Here is a 17054-nt window from a genome sequence, read left to right as displayed (position 1 = left end):
AGTCCAGCAAGTGGAGAAGTTGTCTTGTGATTGCAGGAGTGACCCAAACATCTTATGGAAGCGATTACAATCTAACAGGGCCGACGCTGATGTGCAAAGTCCCATTCCCGATGAAAGTTGGGTAAACCATTACAAGGACGTGTTTGCGCCACCACCCACCGAGCTGGACTCCGTATATAAATCTAAGTTAGATAGGCAATTAATCAGCGCAAAACTCCGCCGCACTGATGTCATTGTTTCTAAATGGCATATTGAGATAATTGTGAGAAAATTGAAAAAGAACAAGTCTCCAGGGCTCGATGGGATCACTCCGAGGCACTTACAGCACGGCACAGAACGTCTACATGAGTACTTAGCCTTACTATTCCAAATGAGCATCGAGCAGGGACTCACACCTGCCAACTTTCATGGTTGCCGCACATCCAATATTCTGAAAAAGAATCGAGATCCCTTGCTTTGTAAAAGCTACAGACCAATTACAGTTTCATCGGTTATCAGCAAAGTATTTGAGAAGGTGCTGTTGCCCCACGCTCTAATGGGAAACAAACAACTTGGATTAAGAAATGGGTTGGGCTGTGGACACGCCCATCGGTTACTAAGAAGAATAATGAGGTCTATATCTTTAGTTAAAAAGCCACTATTTGCCTGCAGTGTCGACATTTCCGCTGCGTTCGATTCTGTCGTCCAATCGCAGGCACTGTGGTGCCTCTTAGATTCAGGAGTCGACCCCCGCATTGTCCTTGTTCTCCATGACTGGTACTCCCACACGTATGTTCGTCTAGCTTTGGGATGGGAAACATTCGCCGGTCACCGCAAGCAAAAGCTTTCTGAACCCATTGGGCTCTTCAAAGGAGTTCGGCAAGGATCTGCTCTAAGCCCTATCATCTTTAATTCTGCGATTTACTCTGTAACTAGATTCGTTCGTGAGACCTTCTTTTTGGAGGGCTTGGATCTAAGTTTCATTTCTTATGCAGATGACTTGTTGCTCCTAAGCAGCACGCTGAGGCGTCTACAAGAGAATCTTCGTCTTTTAGTGACCCTATACAGAAGAATAGGACTACGAGTCAACATAGAGAAAACCGAATTTATCGTTTTTAGCGGCACCAACTCGACCAATTCCAATCTTGTCCTTGACGGTATCAGAATCCAGCAGTACCAGTCCCTAAATTACCTTGGTATGACGTATGGCCAGACGTCTAGGTCAACTAGAGGCTTGTTGGCTGAATCAGTCTGTAAATCTATCCGCTCAGCATATGCAAAAGCTGTCAAATGCAAGTGGTCATTTAATCGATTTATTAAGTCAAAACTATTCAACGCCGTCGTCTCTCCTGCCATCTGATATATATCACCCTTGTGGGAAATGTTGTCCCTCACCGAGCGTCGAAAAATACGAACCACGTACTACAGATTTGCAAAATTTTTGCTGGGACTTCTACTAAGATTTTCTAACACGGAGATCTCATCCATACATGGAATCCTTGATCCATCAACCAAGGTGATTGATCTAGAACGGAGAGCCTCAAGACGATCCCTCAGTAAACTCTACGACTCACCGCTGACTCAACAGTTTCTGTGAATGAAATACCTGTATTTAATTTTTAGTGTTGAACATATTTTTCTTCTTTCTTTGTTTCATTCTGTACTCCGCTTTTTTTTCCATTTCTCCATTGTAAGCGGGCATAAATAAATATATATATATATATATATATATATATATATATATATATATATATATATATATATATATATAATATATATAATATATAGATAAATGTAACAAGGAAGATAAGAAATGTAATACAAAAAGGTAATAAGTTATAAATAAGGCAGTATAATGTGTAATGAATTATTTGAATCGATGCTTTTATTGTTGAAACAATCAAAATTAATATGCGCCTTTTTGCTTGGTATACGGGACATACATATTATGCTTGCTTGGATACGGGACAAACATATTAACGATATTGACTTTATTTCTAACTTAGTCAAAGGTTTTTCTTCTTTTTTTTTGTAATAATATGGAGGGTGGGCCGATCCTATCCTTTGAATCCTATTTTTTTTTTAACTATTTAACTTCTTTTTCAGCTCATCTTGGATCGAATATATAAGAATATCACAGAAAAGGTTGAAAAGGGTGGTCCGCTTTCAAAAGGATTATTCAATTATGCTATCTCCTATAAAGAAAAATGGTACCAAAAAGTATTTGATACTCCAATTTTGAACAGGTCTTTGTTTTCCTTCTTTTTTACGCTATCCCTTTTAGCTATTTGTTAATTTTATTTTATTTTATGATCTTAGTTCGCTATCCCTTTTAGCTTTATGTTGATTTTATAATCTTCGTTCGCTATCCCTTTTAGCTTTATCTTTAATATTTTTTATTTTGTGATCGTCGTTGAGTTTATCTTACAAGTGAAAACATAGTAGTGCCAATTCTATTTTTAGAAGGGTTAATACCCCTTGTTGTATTTACTTCATGCAGCTATTAACCTGCCTTTGCTTGGCAATACTAATCTGTCATTCCCATAACACTGGTTCCAAGAATCTCCTCCCTCCCTTCTGCCCTAAAAGAACTGAAAATAGCTGCCTTTTGAAAAAAGTCCACGCTCTTCCGGCCTTAAACCCATCCCGTCAATAAAAAAAAGGCATTTTTTTTCTTTTTACCTTTTTCTACCAGTTTATTTTAATTAATAATGATTTATTGAACCCTGTCTAACATTTAATTTGTTATAAAAAGTTATAGGATGCATGTCATGAAAAAGAGATTTTTCAGAGATGGCACAGCTTTTAATATTTTGTGTCTGATCATAGTTTAACTACCTTCAATTTTGCATTATATCACGTGGTATTGGTTTTTAGTATGGTTAGTTTGCCAAAGTGTTTTTAGATTTGATTCTGATGCTTGAAAAGCGGTGATTTTGAGACGACAGACAAACAACAACCTTGACAAGTGAAAATTTTAAAGAAAAACAATTGAAAGTTAAAGAATTGAAGCGACAGGAAAACAACGCCCTAGACGATTGAAAAGTTTTGAAAATAAAAATTGGGAGGCTATATCCACTGAAGACTAACATCAAAGTTAAGCAGAGCTTGAAAGCGTTTTTTTTTTTTATACAACCAATGATTTTTCAAGTGGACTTTGGACTTCCGAAAGCCTTGGTGGGACCATTTGGACTTCCGAAAGCCTTGAAATTGAGTGCCGTATGAGTAACAGCCGAGAAACGTTTAACGACGATTTTTCGGTTCCAAAATACTGCTTCAGAGCTAAAAAAAAAAAGTCGTTTTGGGCATCACATCGCTATTGTTGACTGGAACTGGCTTCAATACAACAACCTTATGATGAAGATTCCGGCCGCCAAATCATCTTCGTTGTTAGGTCAACAAGATGAATTTTGAGCTGTTTGACGAAACATAGTCAAAATACACGGCCGGTATAAATATATGGTTTTTCTGCATGACAACATCTGACCTCACGTTGTAAGACTGGTTATGAAACGTGCATTTAAAAAATCCTTATGATTTTTCCTCTTGGGTCATATGCGTTTGTCAGTTTTATTTTTCTGATTGTTTTAAACGATCTTTTTTTGTTTTGTTTTTTATGTTATTCTGTTTGTTTTTGTTTTTTTGTTTTTTTACTCTGAATGCGAATTCGGTCCAGCTGGGGCTTGTGATAGCCATTTTTTAAATAATTCCTATCTTACCTTGCTCATCTACAAAGAACCACCCATTTGAAAATATTTGAATTTATATGTACCAAGAAATAAAAGAACACAACAATAACTTCCGACCGACGCGGTATCAATAGGCAAATCCCTGTTGGATGAGATGACTATACTGACCAAAATCTTTCAGGATTTGCAGGCAACCTGACTGCCAGGGGCGTCGTTTGGGAGGGGCAAGGGGGGCAGTTGCTCCTCCAATAATGTGGAGAAAAAATTATTATATTGCCCATGCTCCTTGAATATTAGGATATGGATCCCTCTTGCCTCCCCCCCCCCAATGAAAATACTGTAGATTCGCCCTTGCTGACTGCTTTAATTCAAATGGATGATAGCCAAAGAGTAATCGCCTAATATTTAAAGAATTATACGCTTTAAAGAGAAATTGACCATGTTCACGTTCGGCATAGAAAAAAATCAGCTTATATTTTGCTGACCCGAATATCCTTGTAATCCATGTCTGAAACTTACAAGCTTACGTGTCTGAGTTCAGTATACCTATTACAAAAAAATAGGTTTGGGGCAGGTGACCTCACTTTTTTTTTGAAAAAAGATAGGCGTTGAACCCATTGGTTAATTAAATCAGTGTTTTTGTGTCATTCGGTTGACAATATTGGACTGCTTGGAACAGAATTGTGACTTTTATATTCAATAAACTGGATCATTTGTACCCAATGTTTCTTTTTTCTAAGGGTTTATAGACATCGGATTAAAACCTATAAAGACCTCATGAAAAAAAAAGTTTAGCTTTACCAATATGCTGTAAAATTGAGGCTGCAAAAAAGATTGGTTGGATCCCACATATCTTGATTTTTTAAATTTTTATTTCAGGTAACTTCATGTTTTCAACTTCATTTAACTTCGAAACTGTAATTGGTTTGATGCTAGTTAGACTGATTTATTTTTGGTAGTTAAAATTCACAGTGTTAATATATCTCAGATCTCTAGCCACTCTCCTTCAGTCAGGAAAATCATACCATACTTGGGCGTGCTCCTGTCTGAAGTTTGGGTATTTTGCTTCCGATTTGACTCTAATATTTTGAAAGAACATTAAAAATCTTAGAATAAATATTAAGCTCAGATAGTAATATTAAAAGTGTGTATTTTCCAGGTATAATGTAACTCCCCAACATTATGCGGCTTTAATCCATTTCTTACCTCTTACTTAAGTCTAAAGAAATCTGCCCTCCAAATCCTTCAACTCCTTATAATTACACATAAAGTCTTCTATGACATCGTTGTTGCCACACGTCAAAAAAATGCCCCCTATTGCTTCTTTATTTCGATAAGTAGCACATAATCGTTCTTCGTTGAATTAGCTGACGTTATATCTTCCCTCTTAGGCCACAAGTTGGGATATCCCCCTCCCCTTCATGCCTCTTGACCTCGGCGTAAACATCTACACACACCGTTGCCCAACCCGTTTGCCATAATTTTATCTATTGCTTTTCAGCACCATCTTTACTTCCTTAATCACAGTGTCGACATCTTTCCTGATTTGAAACTCCTGGCATGCCCCAACTATTTAGTTAGTTTTTTTTTTGTATACCAAGAATCTTTCCTATTGTCATGTATCGTTTTTCTAAATGCCACCTCGGCCACCGATGTTATCATATTCTTAAACTTAACCATTCTCGCTGGTCTTTTGTTCCTGAGAGTATCTAGGCCAAAATCTGTTTTATTATTAGATTATGAAATCTGTCATTAAAGGAAAAAGCATACATAAACAAATACTTGACTGTATACATGTATATTCTAAACTTTTCTAAGAAGGAAGGAGGGCTAAGTTCTCGTTATTTTGAGGTAAGTTTTCGTTATATTAAGTTCTCGTTATTCTCGTTATATGAGCATTTTGATAAAGTGTCTTTTTTCATTACTTTTAGCATACTTTTATTCCTCTTCTGTAACTTTTTTTAACTCTTTTTTTGTCAATCTAAAAATGCGCTTGTTTTTAATTTACTTCTACGAGTTTATTCGGATACTAATATATCCTTTTCTTTTTCAGCATTATATTTCGACCCATCAGGTCTCTCCTTGGTGGGAATGTTAGATTTCTACTCAGCGGTGGTGCCCCTTTGGCACCGGAAAATCATTCTTTCGTTCGAGCCTCATTATGTGCCCCTATACTTCAGGGCTATGGTCTCACAGAAACATCTTCAGGTATATTTAATGCAGTATAACTTCTATTAATATAAACTAGTACATTTGATGTGCCTCCCTTCATTTGAAGAAATCTAGTTGAAATCGGCGTCAAGAAGTTGTGTTAAAGGACAAAACTACCCTTTCGAGTGGTATAGAAATGTTGATTTTAAATTTGGAGATAGCAATTGCTACCTAATTTTGGAAATATGATGCAAAATTAAGTTTTTCCTCGTATAGATGAAGAACCACGCATTCAAAACCACTATGCTTGCACTAACAATCGCCAAAAGACCTCCCGCTGGTAGCAGTTGGATGGTCCAACTAACATTTGCCAATTTCAAACAAACTCCTCCTTTACACACTTCCACAAGATGTAGCGTATGACATTCAAATCCTTTTTACAGTTTGCACCGCAGTTTTGGTTTCCTGTGACCATGACCGAAATTACAAGGAGAAGCAATCCCTTAGGTCCAATTTTGGGCTCTCAAATATACAAATTGAAACTTCCTCCACAACTATGATTTCAACAAGGTGTAACACGCCCACGCTTTGTGAAATAAATAATTGGGATTTAAGTTTTGGCGTGCTGGACTTGCAATCCTGTGTCCGTAAGGGCAAGAGCTTGAGTCCTGGTGTAGCGGGTTATTTGGTTTGGAGCAGAAGTCAATGGTGTGACTCTGTAAGCTCAGCCAGAGTCGACCCAGCTTCAAATGGGTATTTATCGCTTGAATTTATTTTTTTTCTTAGTGTAGGCAGGAACGAAGGAAGGCCAGAGAATATCTATATTAATATAGGAATTATCAGTCATTCTCTTCTACTGGAAAGTTGGTTGACCCTACAGTGGTCAACCAAGTGTCTAAGCCGTAGACACTTCTCGGAATGTAAAAAGTGTAATTAATTCGTATCGGAATAATTTAATTTAATCTTCTGTAATTTCATTCTTTAACTTAATTCTTTTTAGTGTTTTTTTTTTCTTTGTACTTATCAAAGAGGAATTAAGAAGTGTTTGCGAGTGTGACAGACATAATCGACTCATCGACTTATGATGAGTTTTTTACAGCAGCGGTAACTGTAGTAATAAAAGTTTTTGCTATTTAATTACTTTGTTGTTTTTAGCGATGCATAGCACTTTTATTCTTTAATAAGTAGCAAATGGCTCTGGCTCTAATAGCAGTGCTAAGTAGCTCTAGTAGCAGCACGCCCGAGGTCTTGAATTCCAGGGTGCGCAAAATTGTTTCCAATCCCCTCCTATATGTGACCTGTGGAATTTTATAATCAATTTCGTGAACATCAGTTCACTTTTATTAGTTATGAAATGGCGGACAAATTATGAAGAAAAGAGAACTTTGTAATGAATCGGCTTCCTCATTCTGATAATCAATTCGAATCGTTTCAAAGGACTCAATCAACTTTCTTGTATCCTGAAATTGATTGACTTTAAATTGAAAAACTTTCTTTGTCAACTCACTGCTGTCGTCTGGACAAACCATCAAAAAGTTATTTTATTGATTTTAAGATCTTTTTGGGGCGCCGAGTAGCTGGTCTTGAGTACTCCTCTTATCTTGGGCACTTGATAAAATTAGTGTCAAGGATTTGATATAGCGGGCCCTAAGAGAAATTAAAATTTCACAATAATCTTGCTTGAGTAATTTGAGTTTATTCCCTTTTTGTACTTTCGATATATAAAAACCATGACAAAAATGCAAGTCAACCCTTCTGGGTCGCGGGACATCAGGTTGGAAGGCCTTCCTTGTAGTATGTACCACCATATTTTTGGGTAATATATCTAGGATTTAACGTGCCGCGTATTTAAGAAAAATAGGGTAAAAATAGCTATTATAATTTTATGTAACGCGTTGGATTTTTTTAGACTGAGCCATCGATATTCGCTGTATGTATTTATTTTTTAAGAGGTTGTTTGTGATTGTCTTTCACCAGAATTGTGCCTAGTTTTTCGTAAGGATTTCTCTACTTTTATTCATTTGTTTCTTCTTTTGTTTGCTATTTATTTTCCAAAAAAATATGCTTCTTACTTTTGTTTTTTTCTTGGTATCGACTTTAGCCATATTTACGTATATTTCCTTTCATTGACTATTTATGTTTTTTCTTTCTATCATTTCTTCTGCATTTTTGATATTTTAGGTGCTTGTATCATGGACATTGAAGATAGATCCATTGGTAAAGTTGGCTCACCCCTTGTCTGCTGTGATATCAAACTAGTGTCTTGGGAGGAAGGCGGTTATTTAGTGAGTGACAAACCCTCACCAAGAGGAGAAATTCATGTTGGTAAGATATATTACATTACAGATACAATGAAAAGCAGGTCATTCCCGAATCGAGTGGGCGGATGTCTTAAGGAAAAATTTAAGGTAAATAGGAACTTCTTGGGGGGGGGGAGGAGGGAGGCTTTAAATAGATTGGGATGAGCGTGTGTAGCTGTGTTTACCTCAGGTGACTTGGTGCTGCTCTGAGTTGTTAGTAGTAGTAGTAGATTCACTTTATTCTAGTAAATGATAATGGCAATGTGAATCTTTACTATACATCTTAACTCTTTTTAAATTAAGAGGTTTGGCTTCGAATTTTAATTTGACTTCCCAATGGAACCTACAATATAACACAATTTCTTAACTGTCGTGTCAGAAAATTTGCACTTTTTTGCATTTTAGGTTTTGACTCTGCTTAAAAATATTTTTATCTAAATACATTAAACTAAAAAAAAATAGATTGAACCTAGTAAATCGTCGATTACTTGCCAAATTCTGTGACGTGACAACTGTGGATGAAGAAATTCCGCAAATAATTTGAGAATAGGATTAAATAGGCCAAAAATCAACTCCAGAGTAATTTTACGATCTGGGAGACCGTAAATCATTCTTTTCCAGAGCCTTGCTCAAGGAGGCCAAGGACGGCTTGGAGGCACTTTACTGAAAGCATACTATAATTTACGCAAAGAATTGGCAAGTTCATGTGCCTCAAAAGAAAACCGGCGCTTCGAAAACCCCTTTATTTGAATATATTGTTTTATTTTATATTTTTTTAATATCAATTATTAACAAAAACTTAACAGAAACACATTCCCTTCAAATGGCACAGCATGGTATGCTGTGTCATTTTGGTGTAAATCTGCTAATACACACCATAGAGTTTAAAATATACTAACAAACTCAGATAGCCCAATTGTTATAGCACTCACAATCTCAGGGCTACAGGTTTGTGACGCCGTGCCACTACGGTATTAGACCTTCTATCTGCTGTTAAAACGTAAAGTGCTTAGGGTATATTCCTTTTTGGTTAAAAGCTGCAATTGTTACGAAGAAAAAATATTTTTTTTTATCTGACGGTTAAGAGACCGAGTGGAAACTATCAGGGAGGGGGGGGGCTGATTTCCATGATATTTATTTTTTTTTAGGGGGGGGGGCTTATTCGAATTTTGTGTTTAGAACGGGGTAAGCCAATTTTTCTCCTGTCTCCACAAGGGAATATACCCTGCGTTTTTTCTTGTACTTCTCTTCTGACATACTGCTCTAATAGTATAGCAGAAATAGCCGGCCGGTAATTATAAATGTTTATTTACCTCGTGTCTTCGAAAAAAGTTTGAGCTGAATAGTTTTCTGTGTAAAGCGAATACACCTTCACCAGCCCAATCATTCACAGAGAACAATGAAAAAAAATAATAAGGGTTATACTTCATCTTACAGATTGGGGGTTCAGAGAGCCGCAGCCCTGCTCATTTAGGACAATTCCTGTCTGATTCTTCGTGTTGATCTACTCTTTACGTTCATGCTGAAAAATCTGTTTTCAGTTTCATTTAGCTGGAATAAAATAATATAGAATGGCACATGTAACATAAAATGTGCATACATAGTGCGCATTACTTAAATATTAAGATTATCTTATGCAGTATGCCAAAGAAAGGGAAGAAAAGGTTGACGTGATATGTTTGGCTTATATTTGAAACTTTGGATGGGATAGCGAACTCTCCCGAATAACTTAGCTTACGATGAACAAAAGTGCAAAGTTATGAAGAAAGGGTAAAGTTTAACAAGAAAAAGACATTAATAGTAAAAGAGGAAAAACCTGAAGTATCGGAATTCCAAGAATAGAAAGAACAGCTTCCTTGATTGATGCGTTTGAACAAAAATTTCTTTGCGCATTCTAGTGATTGTCAAGTACCAAGGAACAATATAAATCACAACACTATCATAAGGAAGAAAATCTCCAGGACAGCAAAAAAACAAAGAATAATTAGATACAAAAGAAAAAGATCCAAAAATACAAAATAACTAAACTAAAAAGTAAATAGTACGCATTAAAAGATAAAAAAAACATTAAAATTGTAATAATAGACCTTCTAGGATATGTTATCAATCTGGGCTCATCGGAGAGATTCTTCACAGTAATATTTCCTTTTTTAAACTAGGTGGCGACAATGTAGCGCTTGGATATTTTAAGCAGCAGGAAAAAACAAGGGAAGATTTTTACGAAGAAAACGGAAGGAGATGGTTCAAAAGTGGGGATATTGGCGTGGTACATGAAGATGGGACATTTCAAATTATAGGTTTGTGATTAATATTCTGTTAAAACTCCGAACAAGTAGATAGGCTACCAGAGTAGCAACCGGGGAATAGGGAACGGAGATACAATTTCTACTACTTGAAAAATTGAATTCCTCTAATATTTCATTGAATAGCTAATTAGTGGTGACAAAGTTTCCATGTTCTATATTAATTATTCCTTTTGATGACACATGACTTTCAAAACACTGGAGTTGGCGCTTCCTAACTGTATTTTAAAACACTGGAGTGAGCAGTCTGAAAACTTTTCACTTGGGCTTTTGTTCTTTGCAATGGCCTTTTTCTTTTATTACGATATATTTCCAGTTTAGTTTGCTTTTCAGTAGACCTAGAGTCTTATGGATTTTAATAGTTCATTTCTCTCTTCGCAGGCTTAAAAGGGATTTAAGAAACTTTCAAGTTTCAAGCTGATTAGGATAGATCATCTCTGGCCTATTTTTATGCCTTTTTTTTTTTTTTTTTTTTTTGAATTAAAGGCCTCCAGGTCCAACACGTTACGAATTTATGTTTCATGCCATCAGAAACGAAACAGCTAGTTGGTCCATTTAAAGAAGTCTGTACCTCAAACCTATTTTTTTATACATTTAGGTGTACTTGACTCAGACGTTGGTGAGGTTAAGTTTTCCGAAAATAATCCTTGAAATGGAATTTTCTACACCTAAAAATATCTACTAAATTTCCGCGGAAGAATTTTATTTTTTTGAAATTCAACTCAAGTACGAATACGAATGTGACATCATCATGACAAGTACGGTATGCGCAAGCCGAAGTCCAGGGCCACCGAACGTGACTCCCGAGGACAGACACGGGGACGGGAAAGCAGCAAAAACAGAAGGCAAGCCTTCTCCTTTGCTAGAATATCTTCTGTATAAAACCTATTATTCCTCTGCCTGTTGGCCTTTTCAATCATTTTGCAACAGAATTGTTCAAATTTGTTTTTTCAACTAACGCCCTAGAGACCTCTTGGTTTGCTAGACCTGGTGTTTTTGTTTGGTTTATGTTTAAGCGAATCAACTGCTCATACGTGCAATCGTTTGAGACTTAGACTTAGAGTTAGACTTCAAATAAAGGCACGTGATGTTTAAATTACGAATTACCAAATGGGATTTAATGGGATGTATTGTATGGAATGGTTTGTGACGAGATGTAACAGAATACAATGGGATGTAATGGGATATCTTGAATTGCGACGAAGTATAATAAATTACGGTAGGGAGCGATAGGAGGTAATGGGATGTACAGGGTTTTAATGGAATGCGATAGAATGTAATGGGATGAAATAAAATTTAAAAAAATTCAATGGAATGTAATGAGATGTAAGTGGATGTTATGACATGTACAGTGATGAATAGGGACGTAATGTGATGCAAAAGAATGTGTTAAAGTACAGAGGGATGTTTAGGGTATAAAGGTGTTATGATGTGATGTTATGGAAGGCAAAGTAATTTGTTAAAAGGTAATGGAATGTAATGGGTTGTAAAGGGATGTAATAGTATGTAATGGGATGTAATGGAATGTAATGGGATGGAATGGGATTTAATTGGACATAATGGGACGTATTAGGATTTAATGGGATTTAAAGAGATGTAATGGGATGTAATGGTACATTAAGAATTTAACTGGAATGTATGGGAAGAGCCAGGTATGTAATGGGATTTAATATAAGTTGATAGGATGTAATGGGGTATATAATATCATATAAGAATAGAATAGGCGGTGTAAGAAAGTAATGGGATACACAAGGGTGTATGGTAATGTAATGGGATTTAAAGGAATTTAGTAGGATGTATTGGAATATAATGAGATATAATGGAATTTAATGGGATGTAATTGGATGTAATAGTGTGTAATAGGAGGTAATTGAACGGAAAAGAATATTTTGGGATGTAAGGGTTAGTAATGGGATGTTTAGGGATGTTAAGGGTGGTAAAGGTATGCAAAGGGAGTTTAAGGAATTTAATGGGAGGTATAGGGGTGTGTTGAGTTGGAATAGAGTGGGTTAGAATGTATAAGAATTTAATAGGATTCAATTGAATGTATGAAAATTTAATGGGATGTAATGGGATGTAAAGGGATGTAATGGAATGTAATGGGATGTAATGGGATGTAATGGGATGTAATGGAATGTAATAGGATGTAATGGGACGTAATGGGATGTAATGGAATGTAGTGGGATGTAATGGGATGTAATGGGATGTAATGGGATGTAAAGGGATGTAATGGGATGTAAGGAGATGTAATAGGATTTAATGGGATGTGATGGGATGTAATGGGATGTAATGGGGTGTACGGGGATGTAATAGGATGTAATGGGATGTAATATGATTTAATGGGACGTAATGGGATGTAATGGAATGTAGTGGGATGTAATAGGATTTAATGGGATGTAATAGGATTTAATAGTCATCAGGATTGATAGATAGATAAACTTTTATTTTCACCAAAATCTTCATGACACTGCTAATTTCTTTGGTATAGTCACAATCTACAAGCATAGTCACATTAAAAATTTAATATTCAACAAAAAAAACACTAATCAATCCTCCTGATTTTTGTTGTATATATTTACAAAACTTGGTATAAAACTTTTTGCTAACGAAGAAATGACAATAATGATTTTTTATACAACCCTGAAAAAGCTATGCCAGCTTTGTCGCTTTCAGAGACTATCCGTTTTGACTTTACTTTAGTTAGGCTTTCATGTCTTTTATAAAAAAAAAAAATGCTTAATAATCAGGTTTCTAAACACATTTCATTGTACTTCATATTTCCTGGATCTCATTAGAATATTCATAACATCGTCATAATCATTACAAATACCACAATAATTGGAGTTGAATTTCTCCCACTTATTCAATACTGACTTGGCTTTAGCATAGCCTGTCCCTAATCTGAAAAAAACGATATAGATCTGATATCGTGTACCAGATCACTAGATGACGCATTGTTAGCACAATTACGATTAGCACAAGTTCTAATGTAATCATTGCACTCCATATCATATAGTACAATGTAAATCTACAATTAAATATTACAATTAAATATTCACTTTGTATAGGTTTTATGTTAAAAACTGGGGTATTCAAAATATACCACTTTGCCAAACTATCGGCAAATTGTTTCATTCCTCACGCTTTCCAAAGACCTAGTAATATCATGAACACTTCATATGTCTTGAAACTAGGGCTATGTTCATTCGTCAGGTATAATAGCACTGACACAGAGTCAGAACAAATTGTCAAACTCATCAGTGTTCATTTCACTTAATTAAATCAAGTGCCTTGGAAAAGGTTTTATCATTTAAATTAAAAGGGACAGATTCCATGATAAGTTATAACTGCAAGATATTGACATACTGGGAACCACTAGTGCACAATCAGCACCCCTCTCCCGCTTAGAATCATCAGGGAAAATATGTAAATGATCTCTTAATTGGTCATTTTTTAGAGTCAGGCTATTATTGAAGTATATGAAAAGTATGGGTTTGATGAGAGATTGCTTGTTAATGTACTGAGACATGAATTTTTTGCAAGTGTTACAAATTTAGGGCGATTTCTCAGGTTGGCAATGGAGCACAGAATTAGATTTTCTTTTTTGTTTTGCGTTGCCATGGCCCTAGGGCTTTTAGCACATTAAAAAATACTTACTTACTATCCTCACCATCATTGAGTATGAGGAAACGCTCATTATCTTTACTGCATAACACTTATCCACATCATACTATCCTAAAATGCTATCTCATTAACTGGTGTTCTACCTGAGCACTCACAGTAACCAATGGAGTGATCTGATATATATGCAGAATATTATCTGCTTATATATGCGTTATACACCTAAGGACAATTGACCGATCCAGATCGCTACAATATGTTACAAACATTATAGGGCTTAAAACACCCCCCTGGGGTAAACTTGTATGATCAGTAACCTGAGGTCAGTAACCTAATCTCACGCCTCCTCATGAAGCTATAAATCAAGGTTATACGTTCAATTGGAATTCCAATTCCCTCAGCTCTTCTGAAATCAACTCAGTCAAATGCCGATTTCTTGTCTAAGAGAAGTAAGAATGTAGTTTCTTAGACGCAGGAGTTTCCATCCTGCATCTAAGGCATTGTTTTATCCGATTCTTGAATCTAACTAAGTAGTCTGTTGTACTTCAGTTGGGCTGGAAGCTAAACTATTCTCTCTGTATAGCTTTTGTAACATCCCAACTATCCTACTTTGTTTAATCATGTCTTCTACCAACTTAAAGAGGGAGTGGGGGGGGGGTTGAACCCCTCCCCTCTCAAAAAACATAACAAAATACATATAAACGAATTTTTGATGCGTTTTAAGCTTTCTTGTCACCCCCCTCTGAACAAAAATCCTGGATACACCCTTGATGGGTCTAGGTGACTGGATAAGATGAGTCCTTTGGGTATGGGCATAATAGATGTTTTCCTCCCCTCCTTGGGAGTATAAACCTCTTTGACAGATAAATTGAATAACTTAACTAGAATATTTTGGGCTTCCTCTGGTAAGTTTTCGTCTTTTTTCTTTCTTTTCTTTAAAAAAAAAAAAAAATCTTTATGTATGCACAGAGATGTGCGGTGTAGCTCAAAACCAAACTGGTAGTTACGTTAAAATCTATCTTTGAATGCCTTTTCTTTTCTTTTTTATTCATTTATTTTGACTTTTAGACCGAAAGAAAGATCTGGTCAAGCTGCAAGCTGGTGAATACATATCCTTAGGAAAAGTTGAATCTGAGCTGAAAGGTTGTCCTCTGGTTGAAAATATATGTGTCTATGCAGATCCACGCCATTCCTATCCAGTAGCGTTAATTCTTCCTAACGCCAAGAAGCTAAATGAGATCGCGGCACAAGAAAATGGTACACCCAAATTGGAAAATTTATGCAAGAATAAAGTCGTTGAAAAGGAAGTTTTAAAATTACTACAGGAATATGCTAAGAAAAGTAAGTCTGCTCATATATGTTAACAACGTTCTTGCCCCAAATAGAAATTTGCGAGCACTACCCTTTCTTGTACGTTTTCATAATTCTTCTAAATTTACTTTTTTTCCGTGTAGAAGCTGAAAAACAGAGTAACTGGCAATACTAAAGCAATATAACCACAAAAATGTACATTTTGTTGTTATATTGCTAAATTCACAAAAATGTGTGTCGTAGATTAGCTTCACCCTTTAATTTATGCCGGTGACAAAAAAAGGAAAGAATAAAAATGAGGAAACATCGGTGCTCCCCATGCAAAAAAAATGCTTTACCTCGTTATTCAGAGATAGGGACTGCAACTTCCCTGCAAGGCCGTAACCAGGGAAAGATGGGGGTCAGGATTTGACCCCTCCCCCCGTCAGAAAAATGTCCGACTCGTAATAACGTTACAAAAATGTATATAGTTTTTTTATGTAACCTCTCCTACCCACTTCCGCGAAAAAATACCCCCTTCCCCCAGAACAAAAATCCTGGAAACACCATTGCTTCCCTGTATGGGCTTTTTAACAATGACGATTCCAGTGATGCAGTTTTTATCTTGACCCAACACCATTTTTGAGGGTTTTCCAGCTATTTTTAGAATTGTCATAAATTCGTTTTTGCAACAATCTTACCATTAATATTAATCGAAATAATAGTTACCATTCCTGAATCAGCTTTAAATGGCAATTTTTTCTCACTTCACGGTTTTTTGTGTTTTTTTTTAAATGGTTTGAATTTTTTTTGTTACTGTGTGGGCTGTTGTTCGTTCTTTACCAGATTGCAGCTATCGCTGCAGTCATGCTGCAGCCATGATCAAAGCAACAGGAAAAGTGATATATTGTTTGCAAAGTAAAGGCATTTTTATTGGAATTTTAACATTTGGAAGCGCTGTGGTGTGAGCGGTTGAATGGTCAGACTTTCGGTCTGTTTTGTAGTAACTTGTAACGACAAAATCTTTCATTTTTATCCTATTTAGTAATCTTTATTGTAGATTAGGTCCGTAAGAGAAACACTCATCTTATGATAACATACCTATAAGAAGAAATTTTAATAGATAAATCGTGTATTCAGAGGTAAATTGACAATTTTGGAAAAAAATAAGAAATTATAGGTAGAATCGTAAAAAATTGAAAGTCAGTTGGAGGGCCCTTACCGAGGACCTACTAATTTTTAAGTTTTTAACCACTTTTTGTAAAACGGGAACATAAACATTTACCGTCGCGGTATCGGCATCTAGATTGCAGCATCCGCCGCAATCTAGTAAAAAATAAACTCTAGCCTATAGTAACCGAAAATTCAAAAACGTATTTTCAGAAAATTTAAAGTGAAAAAACTTATTTTGGTATCCTTTTCCCCAAATTGAATATAAACATGTGCACAAAAGATCACCATAGACAGATATAATGTATATCCTGTTCAATTGCAGGTTCAATTCAACAAAGGAAAATTCTTCTGCTGCTTATGAATGAACATATAATATATTTCAATGGGTTATCAATATATTGTCGTATATTAACATATTTAGGTGAATTTGAATGAAAATGTGGAGAATCTAAATAATTTTTATCTAGAAGTGTCAAAAGCAAACAAACCTAAATATGTTTTTTACTCTTTTACTGAGGGAGATATTTTAAGGTTAAACTAAATATTTA

At 35.7% G+C, this 17054-nt stretch overlaps 1 protein-coding gene across 1 annotated transcript in view; it reads left to right on the top strand.

Annotated features, from left to right (window-relative positions):
• The window catches only part of Acsl (Acyl-CoA synthetase long-chain), a 55477-nt gene that overhangs the window by 27598 nt on the left and 10825 nt on the right, over window positions 1–17054 (top strand). The window contains exons 8-12 of the mRNA XM_089087840.1: window positions 2086–2225; window positions 5722–5876; window positions 8001–8144; window positions 10279–10416; window positions 15112–15384. Of these exons, the coding sequence (XP_088943966.1) occupies window positions 2086–2225; window positions 5722–5876; window positions 8001–8144; window positions 10279–10416; window positions 15112–15384 (850 nt within the window). The remainder of the gene's footprint in view (window positions 1–2085; window positions 2226–5721; window positions 5877–8000; window positions 8145–10278; window positions 10417–15111; window positions 15385–17054) is intronic.

The sequence above is a fragment of the Artemia sp. Qi Xiang Cuo genome, chromosome 1, assembly GCF_049724085.1.
Source record: "Artemia sp. Qi Xiang Cuo chromosome 1, ASM4972408v1, whole genome shotgun sequence".
In the NCBI taxonomy this organism is placed as follows: Eukaryota; Metazoa; Arthropoda; class Branchiopoda; order Anostraca; family Artemiidae; genus Artemia; species Artemia sp. Qi Xiang Cuo.
This window is presented reverse-complemented; position numbering and strand designations above follow the sequence as displayed.